At 37.9% G+C, this 22,524-nt stretch overlaps 1 protein-coding gene across 1 annotated transcript in view; it reads right to left on the bottom strand.

Moving 5' to 3' along the window:
• The window catches only part of ROS1 (ROS proto-oncogene 1, receptor tyrosine kinase), a 71,097-nt gene that overhangs the window by 27,145 nt on the left and 21,428 nt on the right, over positions 1-22,524 (bottom strand). Inside the window, exons 18-31 of the mRNA XM_018078396.2 lie at positions 18,827-18,927; positions 17,048-17,262; positions 16,551-16,708; positions 15,799-15,961; positions 14,701-14,963; positions 14,048-14,111; positions 13,213-13,415; positions 12,474-12,685; positions 11,679-11,965; positions 10,524-10,700; positions 7,897-8,114; positions 7,099-7,240; positions 1,460-1,692; positions 364-540 (exon numbers count right to left, since the gene is read on the bottom strand). Coding sequence (XP_017933885.2) covers positions 364-540; positions 1,460-1,692; positions 7,099-7,240; positions 7,897-8,114; positions 10,524-10,700; positions 11,679-11,965; positions 12,474-12,685; positions 13,213-13,415; positions 14,048-14,111; positions 14,701-14,963; positions 15,799-15,961; positions 16,551-16,708; positions 17,048-17,262; positions 18,827-18,927 — 2,613 coding nt within the window. The remainder of the gene's footprint in view (positions 1-363; positions 541-1,459; positions 1,693-7,098; positions 7,241-7,896; positions 8,115-10,523; positions 10,701-11,678; positions 11,966-12,473; positions 12,686-13,212; positions 13,416-14,047; positions 14,112-14,700; positions 14,964-15,798; positions 15,962-16,550; positions 16,709-17,047; positions 17,263-18,826; positions 18,928-22,524) is intronic.

Genomic DNA, 22,524 nt, shown 5'->3' with positions numbered 1-22,524 from the left:
TCTTCTTTTTCTTGTGCAGAGTAAACATAGGATTTATAGCTGCAAGCCAGGTTGGAGCAGGGCAGTGAGGAAACAGGGAGAGGACTCTGCTGAAACCGGAGACCCAGGAGTAATTCTGATGGGGTCATCCAGGATGTCCTTTGGCACTATGGAGTACTAAATGCTCCAGCTGCATTCCTCCTTGTTCCTGGCAAATGCTGACTCCATCCTGCCCCTTCTGAGACATTAAGACTGACATCATCATGCCCAAATTATTCACTGAGACTCTTCATGTACATCCTGCCACCCACCCTGTCCTGCTCATCGGGAGAGAGTAGCTTAAATTCACTCTAATATGAACGAAAACCGTAAGTGGATTTTTACCTTACACAGCTCAAACCAGAAGCTGGATTCTTTGATGTGCAGAGGAGCTCTCCATTCTAGCTGGAAACTTGTATTTCTGGGAACTATGTTGACAGGTGCAGGTGGAGTCTCAAAAGTTTTTGCGATGACAGGGACACTTTCAGAAAACCAATTCTCATCAGGATGAAAAGCAAGAATCTAGTAAGGAAATGAACGAACTATACAATACCAGACCACTCGGAAAGGCAGCTTTGCTTTAGCAACTCAAAATGTTTAGAAGACTAGCTGTTTTCAAACAAGACAGTGTTCAGGCAATACAGATACAGGTGTAGAAAGATTTTAAACCTCATAGCTGCAGTGTTACACACCTTCAGGCTGGAAGTCCATGGCCTGGAGGCCATGGAGTACCCTTCCCTTCCTCAGAGATTCTTCTTAGTTTCTTATCTCAGCTTTCTTACCAAGACTTTTCTCTTTCTAGACCTTTCTTAAATGCCACATGGTCTTACACAGACATGCAGATGTCACATCACATTAGGCAGGGCTTTAGAACCACAAAAACACAAAGTGAGGAGGTGCCTTAGGATGTTGTCTTTCACTAAGCCACAGTCCAATATGACCTATGTTTGGGTATGCATACTTGCATAAACTCATACAGGTATTTAGGTAGGTGCATGTATACATACATACATATATATATATATATGTATATATATGTATATACACATATGTATACACACATATATATATTCCTCATTGTAACATCCAAGCTTTTAACAAAAGCACAAAATCAAATTAAGACCAGAACAGATCCCCTCCTACCATCATCTGAATGTTCTCCCAACTGTGAAAACCACACTGACTATTTGTGATGTACCCAGAGCACATTCTGCAGACAACATGTTTACTTGTTTGCTTTTGAAAATGTCACTCTGCTGACAGCCCTGCTGTCAAGACACATCATTTATTGTTTTTCTTTTAAGTCTTCATCTGTAAAGGGAGAAGCAGTACATTTTGTTATGAATCCACACTGGACACTTTTATTTGTCTGCTTTACAGAAGAGCAGTCAAAATATTTGCAGTTTAGTGAACAAACCAATAAAACTACTTGCAACTATACCTTGAATGAATTGCTTATTCCAGGTTGGAGCCCACTGACAGACCAGGTAAGCATCCCATTTGAAAATTCACTTTTTCGCAAGGGTGTCACTGGAACAGGAGGTAATGAATTGACAGTGATTTGATAGCGGATAGATTCAAGAGGTCCATTTGGCTTCAGAGGTTCACTCCAAGATATATTGATGGTGGTGTCAGACAAAACTAATGTTTTAATTGTATCAACTGCCTCTGGTACTATAATAGAAAGAAAAATGAATCTTCTTTTAGGTACAGATCTCACAAGAGGTTTTTTTGTCTGTTTTATTTTTAAAGAAGTCAAGAAATGTCACCAGGGAAGGAGAATAAGGTTAGATGTATATGAATATGATTAATTTACAGGACTGACACTTTACACGTGTAAAACTCATATTCTTGTGTAGTCAGTCAGCTGCAGACAAGTTCGAAATATTTTGATGGATTTTTTAGTATCTTCTTAGCTATCCTACAATGAAAGCAGACAAAAAAATACCAAAAAATCTGGTGTCCTGTACCACTACATTTATAGTCGTATCACTGAATTCCTGCTCTCTCTTGGTTTCCTAATCGGGGTCTCTGATGTGAGTTTAATATGATGCCTGGACACACACACAAAAAAATACCTGTGCACTATTCCAATTGGAAAGTCTGTTCTTGAACAGAAACTTCTGATGGAAGAAAACCCAAAACTAAGCACTGTTTGCCATCATTTGCAATTTTACTCAGAAAAACATGATCTGGCTGAGCTGTGTAAGGAACAAACTGGGTTGCTGGTCTGATGTTCATACCAGCTGGTTACTCACTAATTGTTCTGGAGGAAACAACCTTTCCTTTGAAGCTTTAAGGTCACAGACTTTGAAATAGTATATGACATACCCCACCTCTGCATTGAAAAGTTCATTTGCTATTGAACTGTCCAGATAGGTAAAAAGTTCACTTATTTTCCCAACATATCAGAATGATGAGTCCCTATGCTATCATTTATGTCCTAGTAGCAAGACTGTGGATTATTTAATGAAATATGCAGAAATTAGACAAATAAAGAAGACAAACTTCTCATTTTTCTAGCTTAGACATATGTGGAGTAAGAGTGACACTCAGTGGCAAGAGCAGTGCATTATTTTTTCTAAGTTGTCTTCCTCTTTTTTCATTCCCTCTATCTTGCTATTTGATGGAAAGCACAGATTAATCCGAGCTTCTTTTACTTCATTACAGAATTGAGAGAAAGGCAGAAGGAATTCACACAGCTTCAGAGGTGTAAAATAGTGTACACACTTCAAGAGGCTCTAGCAGCATCTGATTACAATTTAAACTAGCAGTTACATTCATGAAATTGAGAACATAATTGTCAGGACACATATACCTTCTATTTACAGCTGGTTGGAAATTTTTCAACAAATTGTGAAAAGCATTCTGAATGTTGATACAAATACATATTAAAAACGCTCAGAGTTTGTGGGCTGGGATATTGGGGGGAGGGTTGCTTGGTTGTTTGATTTGGTTTGGCTTTTGTCTAGGACTTTATTTTGATCCGGATGTTTTGTTTTGCCCCAGCTAGAGAGGCCTATTCTGAGTTTCATGTTTCATTTTAACTTGAGACTGAAAAATTCCATTTCAGTGGAGCAATTCAGTCTCCCATTTCATTGCTACCCTCATGTTTCACCCCTGAAAGGGCGCACATTGCTGCAGGATGGATTGGTTTACCATACAAAGAAGTAATGGTGTGAATTCTTGCGGCATCCCAATAGTATTCAATGTTATTCAATCAACGTGTCACACTAATTTTATACTATATATATGGATTCTCATGCAAAGAATTGAAATCTACTTTTTTTTACCCATACATTCCTTAGAATACAGAAAATATAGAATCATAGGGTCATCGAGGTTGGAAGAGACCTTTAAGATCATCCAGTCCAACCATCCACCCAGCACTGTATCCCTTAAACCACTAAGCCAAACCACCCAGCACCAGATTCAGACGCTTTTTAAATACCTCCAGGGATGATGACTCCACCATCTCCCTGGGCAACCTATTCCAATGCCTGATCACCCTAACAGTGAAAAAAAAATTTTCTAATATCTAATCTGAATCTCCTCTGTCTCAGCTTAAGGCCATTTCCTCTAGTCTTGTCACTGAAGACATGGTAGAAGACACTGGCTCATAATATTCAGAGATCCACATAGGATGAGAGCCTATTTGCTTGATGCTGCAGATGCTAAGAGATCTGACTGTTGAGAGGGAAAAAAAGTAGCATAGTTGCAAGAGAACTTCCAAAGTATAATATGTCTGGATTTCAAAAAAAGAGTGGCAATATGCCTGCACCTCTTGTTCCACTTTCATTTGAAAGATGAAAAGAGGTTCCTCTTAAACAGAGGGGGAAAATGTGACTGCTCCCAGGACAAAAACCAGAGAATGATCTGTGCATAAGAGAAGCCACTGGCAGTCCACAGGTGATGCTCTCCCGTGGACAATGGTGGCAGAAAGAGAGGTTACTTATTCTATAAATGAACCTTTAAAGAAATCACAGAGTACGTCCCCAAGGGAAGAAGAAAAGGAAACAGGACCCCTGGCATGTACTTGTTGCCAGGTATTTTGAATAAAGTGTTTCCTTGGACATAGTTGATCACTAGGGAGAGAGACATTGAGGCAAGCAAGAAAAACATAGCGGTGGCTGTCCTTATTTCAATTCTACTTACTTTAGCACCTTCTGAAGCAGCCAAAAGCCAAGGAGAGGTAAAGAAAGAGGGAGGGAAACCTTAGAAATCCTGCTGTGGCACCCTAACTGCATGTCACAATATCTGCATAGCTGCCCAGCCTGCACAGCTGTATGTAGCTATAGCCATCCCTGCTGTACCTGGGCCAAGTGAGCCAATGCCCAGGGACCAGGTGGACTGTGACTCTCAGTTTTACTCCTTTCTCAAAGAAAAACTGCTCCAATTCTTCAGGACAAGAGCCAGGCAGGAAAACTAGTGAAGATGAGGTCCATAGCATTTCCATATCCCTGTGAATTCAACAGCAAGCATCGTTAGGTACAATCTCCCCAGTGTTTCCTGCAGAGCACAGACTTGCTGCCACGTAGACTTATATATAATTCTGCCTTGTTGTCTTAGGTATTATCAGAGGTGCCTGATGCAAGTGATGACTTTATGTGGATCAAGCTGACACTGGCTGATGACACCCGCCACAATAAATGGGCGACAGCTTCAGAGCAAATCTGATACAACAGAAGAGCAAGCACTATGTATACTACAGGGAATAGCTACCTCTTATAATAGTTTTCCATATTTTCAGAGAGTTCAGCAGGTGCACTCCAATTATGAGAAAATAATCTGAAGAGAAGCATAAAGGCAACTCCTCTGGAAGACAGGTACGCGTGTGCATGAGTACACACACATGCGAAACAAGAAAAAGTGCTGAGCAAGGTACTTCTATTGGGTTGGGTTGCAATGTAAGACAGTATGTGCAAAAGTATTACATGCATCTTTAGATGATCCTTTTCTTTCTGGAAGACAACAAGGGCTTCAGGGAATTTACCCAGTAGCTGCCCCACAGCTGCAAACAAGTGGAGTGAAGCAGGGAGTGAGCTGAAGTATCTTCCTGCCCTCACTTAGGTGTTTCCAAGCACAGAAGGCATCTAGCTCAGACTAGTAGTATTCTCAAAGAATAAGGACACCTTGGACTTGAGCTGCATGTGAATCTCAATTCCTCTTCTAGTAATTGATGAAAGTTTCCAGGTCACGTTGGTTTCAAGGACAGAGGGGATACATGGCTCTGTACTAAAGTGGCAGAGAGTTGGTTTTCCTTACTATTATATGCCCCAAGTTTCATCAAATATGACAAGCTGAACTCCCCCTGAGTTTCTTCTGTGTTCAACGGAGTCAATGCTAGGTGGCTCCAAGATGGACCCAAGGCCAAGACCACCTTGGCCAAAGCCATTACCATTAGCAGTGGTGGTAGCACCTGTAGAATATTTAAGAAAAGAAAAAAGAAAAATGTGCAATTGCAGTTGGAGAGAGGAATGAGAATATGTAAGAGGAACAACTCTGCAGACACTCAAGTCAGTGAAGAAGGAAGGACGGGAGATGCTTCAGGCATCAGGGCAGAGATTCTCCTGCAGTCCATGGTGAAGAACATAGAACATCAGGCTGTGCCTCTGCAGCCCAAGGAGGTCCATGGTGGAGCACCTGCAGCCCCTAGAGAACCCCCAACAAAAAGAGGTGGATGCCTGAAGGAGGCTCTGACCCCATGGGAAGCCTGTGCTGGAGCAGGCTCCTGGCAGGACCTGTGGAGAGAGGATCCCATGCTGTAGAGGGCTTGCTGGCAGGACTTGTGACTTTTTTCCACAGGTGACCTGCGCTGGAGCAGCCTGTTCCTGAAGGACTGCAGCCCATAGAAGGGACTCATGCTGAAGCAGTTTGTGAAGAACTGGAGCCTGTGGGAAGGACTCATGTTGAAGTTCATGGAGGACTGTCTCCCATGGGAGGGACTCCATGCTGGAGCAGGGAAAGGATGTGAAGAGCCCTCCTTCTGAGAAGGAAGGAGTGGCAGAGACAACATGTGATGAATTGACTACGACCCTCCCTCCGCACCTCCCCTGCACCACTGCACAAGAGGAGGTAGACAAAACTAGAAGTAAAGCCTCAGAAAAAGGGAGGGCTGGGATTAAGGTGTTTTAAGGTTTTGTTTTATTTCTCATGATCCTACTCTGATTTTATTGGTAATAAATTAAATTAATCTCCCCAAATTGAGCCTGTTTTGCCCATGATAATAACTGGTGACTGATCTCACCCCCATGAGCCTCCTACCTGTCCACCTGAGGAGGGGAGTGATAGATTGGATTTGGTGGGCACTTGGCATCCAGTCAGGGTCAACCCAACACACTTAACATCTTATCTTGCCTTCACTAAAAGGCACCTCTCTCACCTATCCACTCACACACAGATTTCTTAGTTTCCCTCTGCCATAATTAGATAAGTTTACCAATGTGTTTATTTATTTTTAGTTAACCTCTAACCAGTCCACTCCTGAATGACACAGTGAACATTCATGCGCAAAGCACTACTCCTAGCTTTTTCTTCCTATCTGGAAAGGACTGAAAGGGTGCACCAAAATTCTTGAAGCCAACTGAAAACAGGCTGTTGTCATTCAGGCCAAAAGTAAAAACAAAGCATTGTCTTTTCAGTCTGGTTCACAACAAAACAAATCTGCATGACCTTAAGAAACAGTAATTATGAGAATGATGTCAAGCCAAGGGGAAAAAATCTTAATGCTGAATGAACATGTAACACGCATATTTAAACATACATAACCACATATACATTCAAATACAACCTGTTAAAAGATGTGGTCCAAGGCAGAAACTGCAACTGTTTACCCAATTTTAACCATAGTTTATCTTTCCTCAGGAAGCCAATGAGCCAAAACATTAAAGAATACATATGTGTCTTATGAATCTTACAAATTCATCAAGTCTGGTTGCCAAAACCTCGTAAAGATCTACACAGGTTAAATTTTAAGCAGACAATTTGTCTGCTTCCTGATTTACAAACCAAACTTACATATACCTTTCTTTAACTGAGATGAGAATTCTGTTCAAAATCAGAATAAAATGTGAAACAAACCTCCACACAGAGTTGTGCCAACTATGTTTTTACCCATAGGCTGCACTTCCTCTTCTGAATAGTAGTTTTTCACTGCTACCTGTATGGCATAACTTGAAAATGGCTGTAGGTTGTCTAGGACAGCAATAGGATCCTGAAATTCCTGTAATTAAAAATCAGATAATAAACATGCATTCTCAGAAAAGAGAGTCATATGTCAACCCAAACATCTGTCAGTGAAATGCATGTTAAAAAAAATACTACAGTAGTTCTTTTGTATTGTACTACACTTTGGTGTTTAAAAAAAGAATGTTAAATTCATAGTTTTGGTAATAGGTCACCACAGAAAAGAAAGCACATACCCAAAAACAAGCTAAAGTATAGTACCACACTCTTCAATGGCAATTCCAGAAAAGGCAAAGTTAAAAAAAATGTAAGAAGAAAAAATTATGAATAGAAGTACAACTACCACAAAGAACATAAAGGCAAACTATTTGGTTGCTGGATGGCTTCAAGAGTTATTTCAACAGATTAATATCAACCACAACCACTCATTTTACAAGTAGAAACTGAAGACCTATTTCAGCAGGATTTTAGCAAAGGCGTGTTGAAAAGTAGAGGAGTGCTTGCACAAAGGAAAGCTAAGAAATCTACCACTTACCAAATACCAGACAGAAAGGTAAATTGCTGTTGGAACAGAGAAATGGAAAAACTCACTGATAGAAAGTTACAGAATGGTTTATAAAATTACTACAAGTGATATCATATTCCCTGTTTATATGTGATATCACATGCATTTCTGTTCTGAAATAACCATACCAATGTTTTCTGCTGTAGACCAGTCAAACAGTATCTTGGGTTCCTGCAGTTGTCAGTCATTTCTCTGAAAAATACCAGGTATGTCGGTGTAGGCAGTGTTATGCCAGGGCATAGCTGCTGTGGTGTGACAGATGGTAACCTTAATGTAACACTGGTGTTCGTCGTAGCAAGGATAGTAGGTTTATCGGTGTCTGGCAACACCATCAGGCATCTTTTATCTAGGAAAGAGATAAAATTAAAAAAAAAAGTTAATTATGGCTGGATCAACCCAAGCTTGCATGGGATCTTGCCACTGTTCTTAGCAGAAAGCATAACTACAAAGTATTCTCTCCGCTTTTACAAACCAAAACAGAAGAAAAACCCACCTGAATGTACTTTATTTGATGACTTTCATGGACACAAAAATAATGGTCACCAAAGGAAGTCTCATTTATGCTTGATAAGATACAGCTTTAATAAAGAATTTATGTTCTTCTTTAAGAAGAAAATGGAAATTGAAGTTTGTAGTTACTGTGTTATCAAGGGCAGTAAACATTGATAAGCCCAAACTTGCTTGTCAGAGGAAATAGAGAATATTTCCTGTGTCAAGGAATAGAGAGTACCTTTCTCTAGCAATTAAATGGTTTTGGTTTGGTTTTTTTTCCAAGCATCTTTCCACGTGCAAAGCAACAACAGGGAAGGAGAGACAAATTTTGGAACTAATAAAGGAGTCTGTAAGGAGAAAGCAATATGAAACTACATTCTGACAGTTAACAAAAAGTAGCAAAAAAAAATCCCTCATCACTTGATATACTTTTAAAAACAAAATAAAGATATATTGAATGGATTTCCTGCTAAGAAGGAAAATATTAACGCTTGTGCATAGGGAAGAAGGTACAAGGACCAATGCTTGCCCTTAGGCCAGAACAACTGACCTCATAGTCAAGATCTTTTCTTCCTAAGTGAGCAACCCTGACATTCCTATCAAAGTCAGGTTCATGCATAGAAGGGAAAGCAACTAAAAAAGTCTTATTTAACAGAGGAAAATGTAAAGTTAAATCTTTGTCAATTTTATATCTACCTAGAGTAGTAAAACTCCCATGGGAAAAGTCCCAGATGGAATAAAGAATTGAGTCACTTTCAGTGTTAAAGTTTCTGTCAGGCAGTTCCATAGAAATATGTTTACCCTGACAAGAAAATCCTTCACTACATATTCAGTCCCCTTCCTTCTAACTCTGAAGAGAAATCATTCTCTCGGAGAATCGGTGACAAGACAATAATTTTCACCGAGTACTTCTAATGTGTCAAATGATCAACTGACATCACATCTCTGGATGGCAATTAAATAGGTTAGAATGAAAGGAAACTCTTGCAGTACTCCTTGCTCACATCACTAAACCAATAAAAAGCATATCAGTCAACCCAGATGTTCTTTACAAACACCAGTTTTCCACATATACACCATTTGCTTTCAGTACTGAGAACTTTCTTTTTCTTATTTTAGCACGTTCACTTACTTTTATTTTAAACTTGTGTGAATAATTCTCTTTATTGCCCTCCTCCCCAGATGCCAAGGTTGTATATTCCTCCAAATATATTTGCAGCAATGTACATAAGAAGAGCTCTGTAGGAATCTCTGGATATAAATAGTCCGTTTGGACTGAGATTTGGTTCTTCCATTTCTAAGCCAGCTAAGCCTGGGGCTCTTGTGGGAAACCCTATCCCCTGGGGACAGGGAATGGCACATTTTGTGTCAGGGCCAAACCAGGTTCCTGCACCGATGCCAAACCCACACAGGTCTCATGAAAACAACCATGCCCAAAGTGCTGGTAAGAATAGCCTGGGCATTGGTAAAAGCAGCTGCAGGCAGGAGTAACACTACTGGCTACCCAAAAGAATGTGACATTGTTTTATTCCAATGAATTCTATCTTGTTAAAACATTCTCTTGTGTACTTGTCAGGTTTTTTATACAGAACCGGAATTAAATAATTATTTTGAATATATTCTCACCCTCTGCATTTACAAAGATAATCCCTCTAGGTACCATGAATCTTAATTTTCTATTAAAACTAATTTTTTTATTTCTTTCATTATTCTACAATGATTTGTTTAAAATACTAGGCATTCTATCTGAAGCTTGGGTCTACTATAATGTAACCTATAATTGTCTCAGGTACTTCTTTATAAACAATTTTAATAATCAGAGTCTTACCTCTTTGTCTTTAGAAGGGCAGACCTTTTTATTTCAGTTTTATATACTTGTGAACAAAACCAGAAATAAGTGTCACAACAGGGGTCATTATCAAACTCTTGCTGCAACACTCTGCGGAACACATTTGCTCTTTTTCTGTGCTTTAATGTGCACCACCTTTTCTAAATCTCCAAGTTTGACACAACTTTGAAAATAGGCATGGTTTGGCATTAACAAACATGGGTAATGCTCATCATCATGACTTTTCATACGATCTAACATAAAGCCAGTCCTTATATTCATCCTTTTAAAAAATATGCAAATTGTTTCCCTGTAGAAGGTACCTGAATCCATGAAGCATACTTTGCATGAATACACATAGCACCATCAGCAACTTAAATACATGCTTCTGAAATAAGTTGGTTACATTTACAAAAGAACCCAAATCCCCTCTACCTGGATACAACTGTGCCGCTGAGCTGTAAGCTAAGATTTTTAGCTTATGATTTTGTCTCTTGTGAAGAAAGTATCTTGTGCTTTCTTTATTTGCTAGCCAAATTTCAGTGTATTCCTTTGTTTCTGCACTCCAGTATATAAATTTCTTATCTGCAGTCAAGCTGCCGATTTTCTTACCTGTAGGAAAACATTGCATAGTTAAGTTTTTTAATCACAGAATCACAGAATATGCTGAGTTAGAAGCGACCCACAAGGATCATTGAGTCCAACCCTGAGCAAAGAATTTTACAAGAGCAGATGGGTGTTTGTATTCACAGTGTGTCAACATGGGTTGAGTCAACATAGCCATAGTGTATCTTCAAAGACCACTCCTTGAAAAGAGATTTCTGATATTTTCAAGTAGGTCTCATGAAGGTGAGACACTGTTATTTCAGTTTACAGGTGTAGATTCGAAGGGGTTTTATTATCCATAATTATGAGAACTGTAATTCTATCACCAAACACAAAAAATGAAACATGAAAGCGAGAGTTGTCTACAGAAATTTTCATCTTTTTTCCAAGATGTAAACCACTGTGATCTGCCATCTCCCAGGAACAATTAAGACAGCTCCTCTGGTAACAGAACAGCTTTACCAGCACTCATCCAGAACTGAGCTGAAAACCAAGCAACCAAGATTAGGTGTTATTACAAGAATTGAAATATAGATAAGTTGTCATACAAGACCGTACCTTAATGAAGTACCCTCCCCACATATTGAAGTCTCCAATGCCATTTTCAAGCATGACTTAATATGTTCCTGTATTTTGTCATTGAGATAAACTCTAATAGGTGTAGATAATATGAAACCCTAGCAAAATAAAGTGTTAATACTTTAAGTGAAATCTGTTGACAGTTAGCATTTGAGGCTGTAGCATCTCATTTGATTTACATCTTACTAGAATACATACTTCCATCACACTGCTCTTCCTCCCAGTTTGTATCAACAGGGTACACAACTGGAAACGTAGAACAAACATTTTGTCCATATTGACTAAAGATGAATAAGTTTTATAAATAACGTGCTCCATGACTGCTATTTTCAGAAATGAATATTGTTTGATGTAAGAGACAGCAAGAATCACAAACTACCTAGAAAAATGACAGAGCACTCAGACCTTGAAAACCTGGTATTTTGGTAATTCTCCAACAGTGGCAACCATCCACATCTGAGGCCCAAATTTCATCTCTTCCTCTGATGAAGAGAAGCTGGGAATTCTTGGAGTCAGACACATCTATAGTCATCGGTCTTCCTAGTTCTGCTTCTGTCACATTACAGGTGCAGTAGTTCCTCATCTGTTCTTCTACTGATATGTATCCCAAAATGTGGTGCACCGTGTTATTCGGAATATCATAATAGAACATGTGGCTTCCGTAATCAAGTTCTTCCATCCAGTACAAGCGGCTATCAAATAAAATGCAATTCTTACAGTAGAAAAACTTCAATCTGAGCAATCTGCCCCAAGACCAGTCCTGTGAGTTATTAGCCAAAAACCTCCCAAATCTCTAAAATGAGGTAACTAGAGCAGTGTACTTGAAAAGTTATTCCAAGGGCTTACTGATTATTTTTGTATGGAAGATCACAATAACTGATTATTCTGAATAAAGTGGTTACTGTAAAAAATTGTTGTCTGGTGCTGACTTTCATTTACATTACTTAGATGGAAAAACCTGTCAGTATTTAAGTATGATTTGAAATCTTTACTCAAACACAGACATCTTTTGAAATTAGATATGACCAAGCTCAACTAGCTGTATAAAAGTAGAACTACACCCAAAAATTTCTGAGATTTACATAATGCCAAAAACTCATGTACTATAAAAAGTCCTTTTTGGTCCTTAAACAGTTGAAGATTTAATGAAAATAATGTTTAAAATATGTCTTAAAAAGTTATTAGTAATATATGCCTTACCTTAAGAAAGGATATGACAACAGAGATGATATAGTTGAATTACTTTTGCCCAACTGCATGTTCAAGGCTTTTAGAGATTTTTTCTTGAGCTCAAGATAAATAACAAATATTTGAGTTTCATTCCGTGGTGTTTTCGAGGCAAGAAAGAGATGTCTTGCAATCCAGTCAACTGTTATGGCTGTGACATTGTGAAGATATGCATCTTTGAAAAACTTAAGGAAAAAATAAAAACATTACTAAAGCTGCTTAAGAGCAGAAATTTCCAACCTTATGCTAGAACGTTATGAAATTAGATTTGTTTCTGAAAGAAATGTCTACTTGGGAAGTAGAAGTCAAAATATAAAGAGGCACCATGGATTGAAGATTGCAATATTTTTATACAATTATTATATATTTATACAATATAAAATATATAATATTATATATTTATACAAACTATTGTTTAAAAATATCAATTATTGCTTCCATATTGCTCGTGTATTCTTGAAATCAGAATGAAATGAAATTATATAAATTTGTTACAAAAATAAAATTCTTGTATTTAATAGTGTGAATTTTAAATTAAATATCTGATTAAATATCAACAAAGCAGATGTCAGTAAAGCTATTTGTGATTAATAGGATAACTTCATCAATGGTATACTCCACCCATTTTACTTTTGAAAAAACACAGTTGGCCACAAAATAATGACACATACTTTCCTAGATTCTCTCAAGTAAGGGAAGAACATAGGAATACCTGAAACTTTGAAGCATTCTGCATATTCAGAATAAAAAGAGAATCTTGTATTATATAGTATGCTTTGTCATCATTAGCAGTAAAACAGATGTCCTTTATATTTGTCTTTGTTGAAAGTTCCCACATGGTATGATTACTGTCTATGTCAGCAAGAAACAAGTTGTTGGCAGTAATAGTTATAAGAGTTGGGACAGGGAAAAGATCTGGAAGGAAAAGGACACAGCAGAATTTATGAAAAATATTCTGGATAATCACAGTAATTCATAAGGAAAGTACAAGATATAAGTAAATGATGGCCCTGCTCTCAGTAAATAAATAAAATAATGAGACGCCTTCTTGTCATCACAATCAATTCCTCAGATATTTTCAACGGCATTGTGGATGTTTATCTAACAAATTTAAGCATGATAAAACAGATTTGCTCATTTAATTAACTTTAACAGCCCAACTAGAAATAACCTATGATCTCTAGTAGATCTCTAACTCTCCTGGTTACTATTCACAGCCTAATTAGAAATATTTTACGATCTCTAGCACTATGCAGATTACAGATCAAAAGCCACCATGACATATTTCCTGGACTTGACTAGATAAGTTAATTTAGCATAGTTTTGAGGAAAGGCTTGAAATTCCTGAAATTTAGTCTAATGATAAGTGATGTGTTCATCATTTCATGTCAGAAACTGTAACTATCTTCTCTGTAGTGTCTGCTGTAAGGTGGAACAAATGTCACATGAAGTGCTGGAGAATATTTATCAAATTGCCAGATTCTTCTACTATTGATTTCACCAGCTATTGCACACGAACTATGAGAGGGCAACTAAATCATCCATACCTGATGTATTCCTCTCTGCCATTTCAGACAAAGGTCCTGGACCTACAGAGGTGAAGGTTTGCACCTGTGGGACAGGACATTGTTCCATATGTTAAGGAAGAGCATAAATGATTGCACTTGAAAGTCTGTAAAGTCATAGTTAATGACAAAACCAGTAGATCCACTGTCTGCTCACCAAGGAATATACGTGTGTGCTTCTGTTTGACATAAGTGCTGGTCAGTTCAAAGGCAACATTCGGGTTTGGACCGTGGCTATGAAGACAATTTTAAGCAGTGGGCTAGAGAGTGACAATCCATGCTTCGTCTAACAATTAGAGCTCAAAGGACTCCAGACAGTCCTGCCTTTTTCCCCAGCCTGGAGCAATTCCTACTGTTGGTTGATGGTTCAACCAACACGGTGTTCTCCCCATCAATACCTGGTCTATTACATGGTCTCATGCTTTTAACTTGTCTTTCAAGCACACATTCTGTGTGTTCCAAAGCTTTTATCACAATGAGACTATGACTTCTTGACAAGTTTTAATCTTTTTTATGGAAGCTGTGTGAGTCCTCGCAGAAACCACAAGCTCTTGCCCTAAGCCCAGTACCATCTCCTAGGCAAACACATCAGACTGCACTACTATCTAGCATGACATAAGCTTAATTTTTCATACCTGAAACCTTACTGTGAGGCTGGGAAGCACATTCTTGAGAGAAAAACGCATCAGGGTGGTTTTAACATTGCTTGCATTCCACTCTGTAAAAGTGTCAGCAGTGCCACTCTGATTCAGTAATTGATAGTAAATCCTGAACTGCGTTAATACTCCATTGTCCCTTTCAGGTCTGTCCCACCTGAACTCCACAAGGACTTTCTCATCACTTTCTTGTAGGTTATGTCGTAATACATATATTCTAGGGTTTGTAGGTGCTGAAGGAACTGTATCAAACAAAAAAAAAAGATAAAAACCACAGAAGCAATACTTCTATTAACACACAAACTCTACCTCATAGTTAACTCTTTTAGTTTTGGGCTAGAGCTTTACAGCCCGAATGCTGACAGAGACAAATAGCAATTTGTGAGGTGTAAACTACAGAAGATTATATAAAACTTCATGGTAATTCCTTTCTCTTTTTCATTGGTGTGTTGGTATCTGAATTTAACTTGCCTAGCAAAAAAAAGAGTTGTATAAACAGAAAAAAAAATGCACTCCTGCACTGAGATGGGACATATCTATTTACCCAAGTCCTGTAGGTAACTATGGGGCAGCAAGAATTTTCACAATACAGAGTGTACTCTACCTCCTCTTCTATCCACTTCAAAATCTATTGTATCTCATAAGCTTTCTCAATGCTCCCTCAACACTATATTTTAGTTAACTTAACTTTGACATGCACAAGAGAAAAAATAAAAACTGAATGAAAAGTAAAAAGTGCATAATATTTACTAAAAATCTAATAAGTAGTTAAGATACTGCATGCAGCCTTTAATATTCATTGTGATGGATCCCAGTTCCTCTTCTTTGCTCGTGGTCATAAGCACATGGCGGATATGTTGTCATGCATTTTCTGTTCTGATTTCTATTACTGCAATTGTGTGCTTCTGTGTGTGCAATAGATAATTGCCAAAGATGCTCAGAAACATGTCCTTGCAACTCTGCCTACAGCTGGCTAGGTCTAAAAGCTGCTTATCCTTCTCCAGGGTTTCACTTGCTGACATAGACCTGGCTCCAGCACCCATTACAAGTGAGGAATGGGATTCAAAATTTTAGTACCTCCTTCAGGGGCTCGAAGAGATACAGATGTTGTTGGTGCCTTGCCCCAGTATGTGTATGGAGTGACAGTAAAATCAAAGAGTGCAAATGGTTCCAGCCAATCTACTCGGTAGGATGGCATTGTCAGGTTATGGGGATGGAGGCACTGCTCACTCTTCAGAGACTGTGAATGAAATAAAACAGAACAAAGTAAAGCAAGACTTTTTTCCCACTCAGAAAGGCCTTAAGTTTTCCAAAATTCCCTCAGCAAGCTGGTCAACTAAATCAAAACAGAGTGATCATTGTTTCACCAACTCCTGTGGTATTGTAGTGATGTGTAGCAATGTGTTAGCAATATGCCCCCTGAATTTAAAGAAAAACTTGCCAAATGCACTAAAATTAAGTGTGGGTGAGGGCTAGATTTCACATTCAGGCAAAGGCTGTCCACTGTCAGCTCAGAGGACAGTTCTCTCTCTGAGTTACCGTGAAAGGCTTTCTCACACATCTTTGAGCACTGTGAACTCCTTGCTTGGCTCTTCACACCCCAGCTGCTAGCCCAGAGCTACTGCTAAGCCCGTGTTCCTCCTGTGATGACTGCAGTGATGGAGAACCTGGACAACTTGCATTCCATTTACAGTTTAGTTTTGTTCTTGACCGATTTGTAAATGCTGGAGAAGAAACAAACTGAATTTCTGTTTAAAAAAGAGATATATCGGCAAGTAGATGCAGTAATATATGCAGATAGTAGGGAAGGATTGCATGAATATCCTCACCTGTAGAGCTTTTGATCCCACGCAGTAAAAGACAGTTCCCCATTCCACCTTGGTGGAGGGACTCCAAGTGATGTGAAAACTTGAAGAATTTCCTTTAATCTTGAAGGAAGACTCTGGCACTGCATCTGGAATCACTTTTGGTGTAAAAGACAAATTTCCTGTCCATAAACAAAAGAAATAATAATAACCTAAAGAATGTGAAGAATACGTAGACTTTTCAAACCTGACGTAAAACATTAAAGTACTATGGAAAATCCTATAAACTGTCTTAAATAGAAACAATTAATAACACCATCATTGGTATGGGTATTCTTTTTATCCATACCCATACCACCAGCTTTTATAATTGCACAATAACTAGGAATATCCTGATATATTTATTAGAAGTTGCACTTGTCCTTATCCTCTGTCAAATAACTAAAAAATTTCAAGAATGAAGAACTGGAGGCTGGCAGTGAGGAGTTATTGAGGAGTTTAGAAAAAAGAAAATAATGTACCTGGCAAAGGTTTAAGTGATGTATGAACAAGGGTAAAGGCTGTAAACTGTGCTGGTTGTGAGAAGGGAATGCTAAGGCTCTCATTTACTTCCTGGGTTGTAATGAACTGAAGCCTATTAATCCAGAACAGACGACCACTGTAGTATTCCAGTGCACTCTGAGATATTTCTGAAGTACTCCATGCTGCAAATTCTGTGACTATGGCATTGCCACAACTGTGAAAACGTGTATGAAATTAGCAAACTGAAAGCACACATGTAGAGAGAACAGATTTATGCAATGTTTGACACATTTATAAGTTTCTCATAATTCAAATTCTTAATACTCATGTAGGAGACAGGAAAACAAAAAGTTTTCTTTAAGCTCTTTAAATCAGAACACTTTTCAGTATATGAAACACTGCAGAAACACCTGCAAGAAAATCTAAACAAACAAACAAAAAAGCCTTTTTCATTCCCTTGATTTCATTGGAAAACAATTATAAAATGGTTTAATATTCTGATGCAGAAAAGTGAATATTTTGAACAATCAGCTCATCTTCTTTCAGCAATTTCACTGAAACAGAGTCTACTTTGCAGAATAAGATTCATTCCACTTGATTATATCAGAAACCCAGATGAATTTGACCCTGCTAGTTTCCTTCTTTTATTAAATTCTATTAACATTTTCCTCCACTGGGATCACTGATGATTTAGTCTGCCTTGTATATTGTATGTCAAAACTAAAAAGGCCTTTTTAGGTTCCAATTTATCTTCTGTGTAAGAGATTATATATTTCGTTAGAGGCACCGTTTTGCCATCTCAGAAATGTCTTTAAGCTTAGACGCATGTTATCCAAAACAAATTTGGAAAAGCTTTGACGCACCAGCAGGTCCATTAGGATGGATTACTTCTGATCTCTGTATTCTGGCATGTCAGGCCTAATGATTTACGGTGGCCAATTGGTTCACAATGGGGTTGCATATTCCAGCTAAAACTAATCAAGGTATTTTGATTCTTTAAGTATTTTCTGTTAATCATAGCAAGTCTAAAATGAGTCAGAAAATTCAACTGATTCCACACAAAGCCATCCTGCAACATTATAAGCACATGTAAATACAGATGCTGTTCAGGTAAGTTTAAGAAGTTTATTCGGATGCTTGAAAAAAAAAATAGTGGCATTCTCCACATGGAAAGGAGCAAAAGATTAGTTTCACAAACTACCACTCATCACACACTTGGCACTTAGAGAACAAATTACCACTTTTCTCAAGGTCTTAGTAAGTATTCAAGCTAACCCATAAACATGGTTTTGTTATGTTTTGTCTTTTTAAACTTTACCATTTAGGAATAATGCAGCCATTTCATGTTCAGGATGATCAAGAGGAAAGCCTGCTGAGTACTGATTGCTCAGATGAGAAAGTAGTGTCAGTTTGAGTCCTGAGCTTCATGCAAGATGAACAAGTTACAGAGCTCTAGGCACTTGGAAACTGTCAGATGTTGTAAATGCCAAGATAAAATAGACAATAAATGGTGACTATTTCCCAAAGCTAAGTCTAAACATTAATGAGCATTATCTCAGTGAAGCTGAGCTTCCACATTGTGTTTCTCTCACTGTAGGACTGTTACCATCTCAACATGTAGTTTGCAATCAGCCAGTTGTGATCATTAGCTCTTCCTTTTGTTCATTGTTAAATTAGTAAATAGTGTGTCCAGCATTGCATAATTTCTTTTTTTCTCAAAGAATATCACAAAAGCTAGAAAATACAGACTTTCTTAACTCTGCTATACATTTACTTACTGTTCTTTGCAGAGAGAAGCTCTGTATAGGTTTAGACATAGACTATCTTGCACAAGCCAGTAAAGAAAACCTTGGGTGAGATCCAAAGTTAAACCAACCACCTAGGAAAAAAACAGTCCAAATGGCAATTTGAACACATCTTCACTTCTGAGATAAAAGCCCTTAGGCATAACTGTTGTCTAGACAACTTCATGCATGGGTATTTATTGGCAAAAATAACATTACTACCATGAATGTTTATTCTAACACAAAAAGAGACAGCTCTAGAAAATAATCAGGTGCTTGGTGGACACCTATTTATAGCAGCTGGTTATTTTCTAGATAGGATTTTATTAACACCTGTCACAGTGTTCATCCCCGGAGTATCTGAGTACTTCAGATAGGATGGCAATAGTGGATAAAGTAATTAATGGAACTACCTATCAAAATCTCTAGAATACCTCCAGTATTTTAACAATCTTTGTCTGAAACAGGTGGTTGATATCCAATCTGAACATCAGAATCACCTTTTAAAAGAAGTATTTCAGATCTTTTGTCTTTGTTTTCTGCTTTGATTCTATACATAGAATATATAATGTGTTGCATTACTTATGAAAAATAGGTGCAAAATTTTTACTGATTTATTTCATTAAGTGGGAAATTTAAATATTTACATTTTAGTAAATAATTCATTATTTTAAAAAGAGGAGATGTGCAGGAAATTAAACAATCTTTCTGTTCATTACTTCAATGTTTTACCCTTATTTAAGTAAAGTGAAAGATTGTTTTGTTAATTTTTCATAGGATCTAATATACAAAATAGAACTTTCTTGCTTTTGCAGTAAACAACAGATTCAATACCATATGCAACAGTAATAGAAATCAGACATCTAATAATCTGTTCTACAAATGAAAAAGAATTTGCTTCCACAAGTTAGTCTGCTAAATGTTATCAAGTTTAGTCTATGTTATATCATTAGCACAGCTTACAAGTTGTTAGGGGCCTCTCTGAACATGTTTTCCAGCAGCTCTCAAACTTCTCATCCAAACACTAGCTGTAGCTATTCTTTTATAAGCTTAAATTTCCATTATGGATGTAAGTGGAACAGCCTTTTTTTTCCCCCTAACTCTTCATTAATAAACTGCAGAAGATGATGACAGGAAAGCAAATGCTATATCACTTAGTTGTCTGTTGCTCCTTATGTAATCACATTCTTGACATATTTCTGTTGACACTGTATGTCAGAAAATTAAGGTTTGAATGATTGCTCCCGTAGGTTGTCCTGTTAAAAATATCTCAGAGCATGTACGTGTCTGAGTGTATATTTAGTTAACCATGTTATATTTTATCCTGTTTACCTATTGTCCCTCCTATGCTCAACAACAAATGACATCTTCGGGAATTTATCTTGCTTTCTTTAAACATTTGGGCTTTTGGTCCTTGCCCCATTTTTTTTCTACAACTATTATATTTTCCCATAGGTGTGTCCATTTTCTTTCTCCTAATCCCTGGTATCACCATTAATAAAAGGCAAATAAATAATTCTACTATTCATCTTCAGGAGTCAGGCAGTAATTTAACATCTCCCCTTCTCTTGTGCTTCAAAAACAGAAAAAGTTTTTCCAGCTCATGAGAGGTACTAGTTTCTGGACACATCATGTAGTTGTGATGATGCAACGATGCAGTATAAATTTAGCTATTTGAAATACCCTTTTACTAGAAATATTAAGAGACAACACCTAGAGGATCCTGGGCCCCTTCCATATAGTGCACTTTGCTGTTCCCTTACAAATAACTTTTGTTCCAGCCATTGTACAGCCTAAATGGCTTACTAAGCGCTTTGAAAGTTCTATGCCGGGTTCTAAGTTGGTATAAACCAGAATAGCTCTGCTAAAATCAATCAGGCTATGCCAATAGACACTAGCTAAGTTAAAGAGCTGATTGAAAAATAAAATAATTGTAATAAAGGGATCTAGTTCCTGCCAAAGAAATTAGACTTTCAAAGCTCTATATTGGTTTAGGAAAGCTGTCGTTTTCACAGTAGTCTCTTCAATTCCTATTCCTAGCACTCAAGCTAAAAGTAACACCAGTAAGGAGCAGTTATGTGGAAAGCATGCTTTAACTGTTGAATAACAACAATTAATGATTACATCTGTGTTTTAATACTGAGGTAAGACGTACTCTTTCCAGGATAAAGAACTCCATTATGCAAGGAAGATACGTTAGTACTTGTGCAAACATATATTTACATCTTTATATTGAAACAATATGACCAGCTCAATAATTCTGCCATTACAGAATGCTGTGCTGCCCTTTTTTTTTCTGATGGGTTTATTTTGGGGTTTATTTTAATAAACACCTGTAAGCTATAACTGGTAACTTCTCAATCTCGGTATTTTTAGTTGGCTTTTTTCCTGTATGCATCACAGCAGGAGGTTGAGTTCAGGAAGTCAGTGCATAGATTAGGGCAGCAGAGAATCAGGAGAGGAGATGCTTGTAGGAGGTGTGAATAAGTGGATGGTTGAAGGCTGATATCACTGACATAGAGAAAGGTGCAGAAAAAAAATGACAGGAGCAGACAAGAAGTCTCATTGCTGCCAAGGTTCTCGAAAAGAGGAACAAGAAATCTGAGGTTAGCATAAAGCAATTAAGAGAAGCAGGTAGTGAATCAAAAGAGAAGGACAAGGAAGGTAGTGTTCGCCTCTTAGAATAAACTGCAAGTTTTGGATCCTTTGAAACAGATCATTCAGAATATATGTGATAAGTCTAAGTGTGCCTTTGGGCTTGTACAGCACATATTTTCCCATGAAGACAGTCCACACCAGCCACCTTCAAAAGAGAGGTGGGAGGCTAATACTGGAAGATATTTGACCTTTTGCAGCACAGACATTTCTGTCATGTACAAAAGTTCTCCATTTCTGCTGTATTAAGGTTTACAAGTAGAGTAGGTACCACACCAGAAAGAGCTTTCCTTCTTCCCAAGCCCTCAGGAATGTAACAGACCTGTGAGATTAGCTGGTCTTTCTGAATGTTAATTCCCTTTCATGGGCTAAACCAGGCCTGGCTTTTTTTTATAATTGGAGAAACACTATCTTCTTTTCCTTTGGGAAAGAAAATTGAAATGCTCTGGGGAACGATACAAAGCTAACCAAGAAAGATAGATCTCTAAAATTGTAATGGGTCTTTAACAGAGAATCTGGTATCAGGTAAGATGGGAACACAAATTGTATAATAGATGGAATAAAAACAAAGGCTTCTTTATCATGAGCTGTGTTTTAAAGAAAGCTGTTGCAGCAAATAATATATCTATGCTGACCAGTTCTGTGGCAGTCAAACTCCAGCACTCAGGACAGAATGTACAAGCCCACACAGGCTGTGGTTTATGCTGAGGAGCATTCAGCTCTCCCTCAAGAGAGACTCCATAGAGTAAAAGCAGTGCAGTAGATGGAACAGTCCCTCAGTCTGACCTGCTCAGGACACAACCTGGAAAAGGTTCAAAGCTACCACTGGGTCTACAGTCCCAATTACACTGATTCCTAAAGTTCTCAAGTCCCTTTTAAGAGAGTAAGGGATTCACTTGCCAGGGAATTGGGTCATCGATCAGTTTTCTTCCAGGTACATGGGAGGGAGGGAAGAACTAAAAACAGGAGGGAGGGATATGCAGCTGCTAAGACCTTGGTAAATCTTTCATGAGGTAAATATTCAGTCTCAGAGATCC

The sequence above is a fragment of the Manacus vitellinus genome, unplaced genomic scaffold, assembly GCF_001715985.3.
Source record: "Manacus vitellinus isolate BGI_N305 unplaced genomic scaffold, ASM171598v3 scaffold_4_pilon, whole genome shotgun sequence".
NCBI classification, from domain to species: domain Eukaryota; kingdom Metazoa; phylum Chordata; class Aves; order Passeriformes; family Pipridae; genus Manacus; species Manacus vitellinus.
This window is presented reverse-complemented; position numbering and strand designations above follow the sequence as displayed.